The sequence below is a fragment of the Puntigrus tetrazona genome, chromosome 25 (genome assembly GCF_018831695.1).
Source record: "Puntigrus tetrazona isolate hp1 chromosome 25, ASM1883169v1, whole genome shotgun sequence".
In the NCBI taxonomy this organism is placed as follows: Eukaryota; Metazoa; Chordata; class Actinopteri; order Cypriniformes; family Cyprinidae; genus Puntigrus; species Puntigrus tetrazona.
In genome coordinates this window covers 1,495,085-1,497,584 of record NC_056723.1, presented here as the reverse complement: position 1 = coordinate 1,497,584, position 2,500 = coordinate 1,495,085, and the positions used below count along the sequence as shown (strand labels likewise).

General features: G+C 31.7%; 1 protein-coding gene across 6 annotated transcripts in view; it reads left to right on the top strand.

The window, feature by feature from the left end:
* Positions 1–2,500, top strand: part of mon2 (MON2 homolog, regulator of endosome-to-Golgi trafficking) — a 31,932-nt gene that overhangs the window by 15,378 nt on the left and 14,054 nt on the right. For all 6 annotated transcript variants that reach the window (XM_043227200.1, XM_043227198.1, XM_043227196.1 and 3 more), the window contains exons 14-15: positions 757–938; positions 2,492–2,500. The exon at positions 2,492–2,500 is cut by the window's right edge and continues 104 nt beyond it. In XM_043227200.1, coding sequence (XP_043083135.1) covers positions 757–938; positions 2,492–2,500 — 191 coding nt within the window. The remainder of the gene's footprint in view (positions 1–756; positions 939–2,491) is intronic.

Genomic DNA, 2,500 nt, shown 5'->3' with positions numbered 1-2,500 from the left:
ACTTAGGACCACATGATATTTCATATACGTATGTGTGTATATTTATGTATATGTATATATATGTATGTGTGTGTGTGTGTATATATATGTATATATATGTGTGTGTGTGTGTATATATCCATATATATGCGTATATATGTATGTATTTGTGATTAATCACATCCACATATTTCACATATTGTTTTAAAAAATCGTTAAATGTACGTTAAATGTGATGCTTATATTTTTTATTATATATAAATTTTCTTAATATATAAACAGCATATTTTTATTGAATATATACATCCATGAGTTAAAAGAATTATATATATATATATATATATATATATATATATATATATATATATATATAAAAATAAATAAATATATATATATATATATATATATATATATATATATATATATATATATATATATATATATATATATATATATATATATATATATATATATATATATATATATATATATATATATATATATATATATATATATATATATATATATATATATATATATATATATATATATATATATATATATATATATATATATATATATATATATATATATATATATATATATATATATATTAGTACACACGCGCAGACACATGTATTTTTATTGATGTATGGTTTGTTTGTATAGGAAAAGATCATCTATCAGTCTTGTGTCTGGTTTTGTGGTCGAGGGTCACAATGAGTCTAATTAGCATATACTGTATAAATCACACACACACTGTACTGTTTGTGTCAGTACGGACGAGACGGCCACAGAAAACATCCTGAAAGCGGAGCTGTCCATGGCGTCTCTGTGTGGCCGTCTGTGTTTGGTGACGCCGCGTGACGCTTTCATCACGGCCATCTGTAAAGCGTCTCTCCCTCCTCACTACGCTCTCACCATCCTGAGCAGCAACACGGCCAACCTCTCCAATAAAGGTACGAGAGCGCTGCACGTCAAATACAACTCCTGACAAGACATCCAGTGTTTCAGCCAAAACCAAAAAACGTTTTTAAAGGACCAAAATAATCGAACGCTTCTCCGATGGTTATCAATTTAACATTTTTAATCAATGTTTATTTTGATGAACCAAGGTATATTTCAGGTGCTGTATGAACAAAACTTTTTAAACCAAAAAAACAATTTATAATGGAGAGTATATACAAATTAATCTATACTTTTTTATGCTAAAAATGTGTTTAATTAATTAAATAACTCTCAAAATAAAGCACTCTGTGACTAGAAATGAGTACAAATAACAATTAACTTCAAGGAGTTGTTGTATATAACAAAACAGATGTCATTTCCCACTATGTTTCTTCAATTTAATTTTTTTTTTTCCGCTTACCTTATAAATTGTCATCTTTCCAATCAAATTTTTAGACTGCTTCAATTAATGCACGTTGAATAATAATAAACTATAGAGGTGCATTTTCACCGCAAAATTTTGAATGCGTGAATTTTTTTAAACGAACGAATAAAAAATGTCGGCGTTATAGCTTTAAATATGAATCCAAACCAGTAGGTGGCGACAAAAGACTTTGTCTTTCATTCAGCACATTTTTCTCAGTCATTCAGAAAGTAAGCTAACGATCGCTGTCTTTACGAATGGGTTACTGAATCACTGACTCGCTGATTCGTTCAGAAATGTTGATTCGTTCAGGAACGAAACGCCGCTGTGTATTGCTTCAAGACGTTGGCTTTGCTGTATCTTTGATTGAAACGGTCAATATTGTGTCTAAAATGTAGGTCGACGTGCGACATATCTACTATTTGCCAGCTAATAATTACAATAGTCTTATCTTTAAAATTCCATAAAGATTTGCAAAACCATTTAAAGCTATCGTAAAACCGATTTATGCGCATTTACAAGTTTTTGTTATAAAACACATTAACTGAATTAATTGATACCATCGCCCTGCGTTGAATTCACTTGTTGCATTGTATAACGACCGAAAATGAAAAGTTGCGATGTTCTAGACTCACGTAGCGAGGAACCGTACTCTTTCCGGAGTAATAATAAACTGTGCTGCGGTACCAAGGATATTACGCGGCGCCCGAAAATGCTGGGGACTGTTTAATTCCTAATTCTGTCGGTCTTGGTGCACAGTGTAACTACAGAAGGGTCATCACAACTCTTTGGTCATTTTTAAGCGTGGCGCTAACGGTCTAATCCGATTCAATGATCTATGCTAAGCTACAGCTAAAAGCGCTACTGCCACCTACCGAATGCATTTACAAACGGTCAACTGTTTAACTCCAGGGGAGTTTGAAAGTGAGCCTATTTTTCAAAATAGCGGAGCGCTTGTTTTTGGTTATTTTCTCTCTCTACATAGTATGCATCGAAGAGACCTAAAGGGTTTTATTTTAAGGTTGTTATAAGAAATTTGAGGGAATGGGTAGCAACCCTGCGAATGCAATCTTGTACAGGATTTTTGTGCAGGTGTATGTACTTTAATGTGTGTGTGTGTGTGTGTGTGTGTGTGTGTAGTGTACTCTA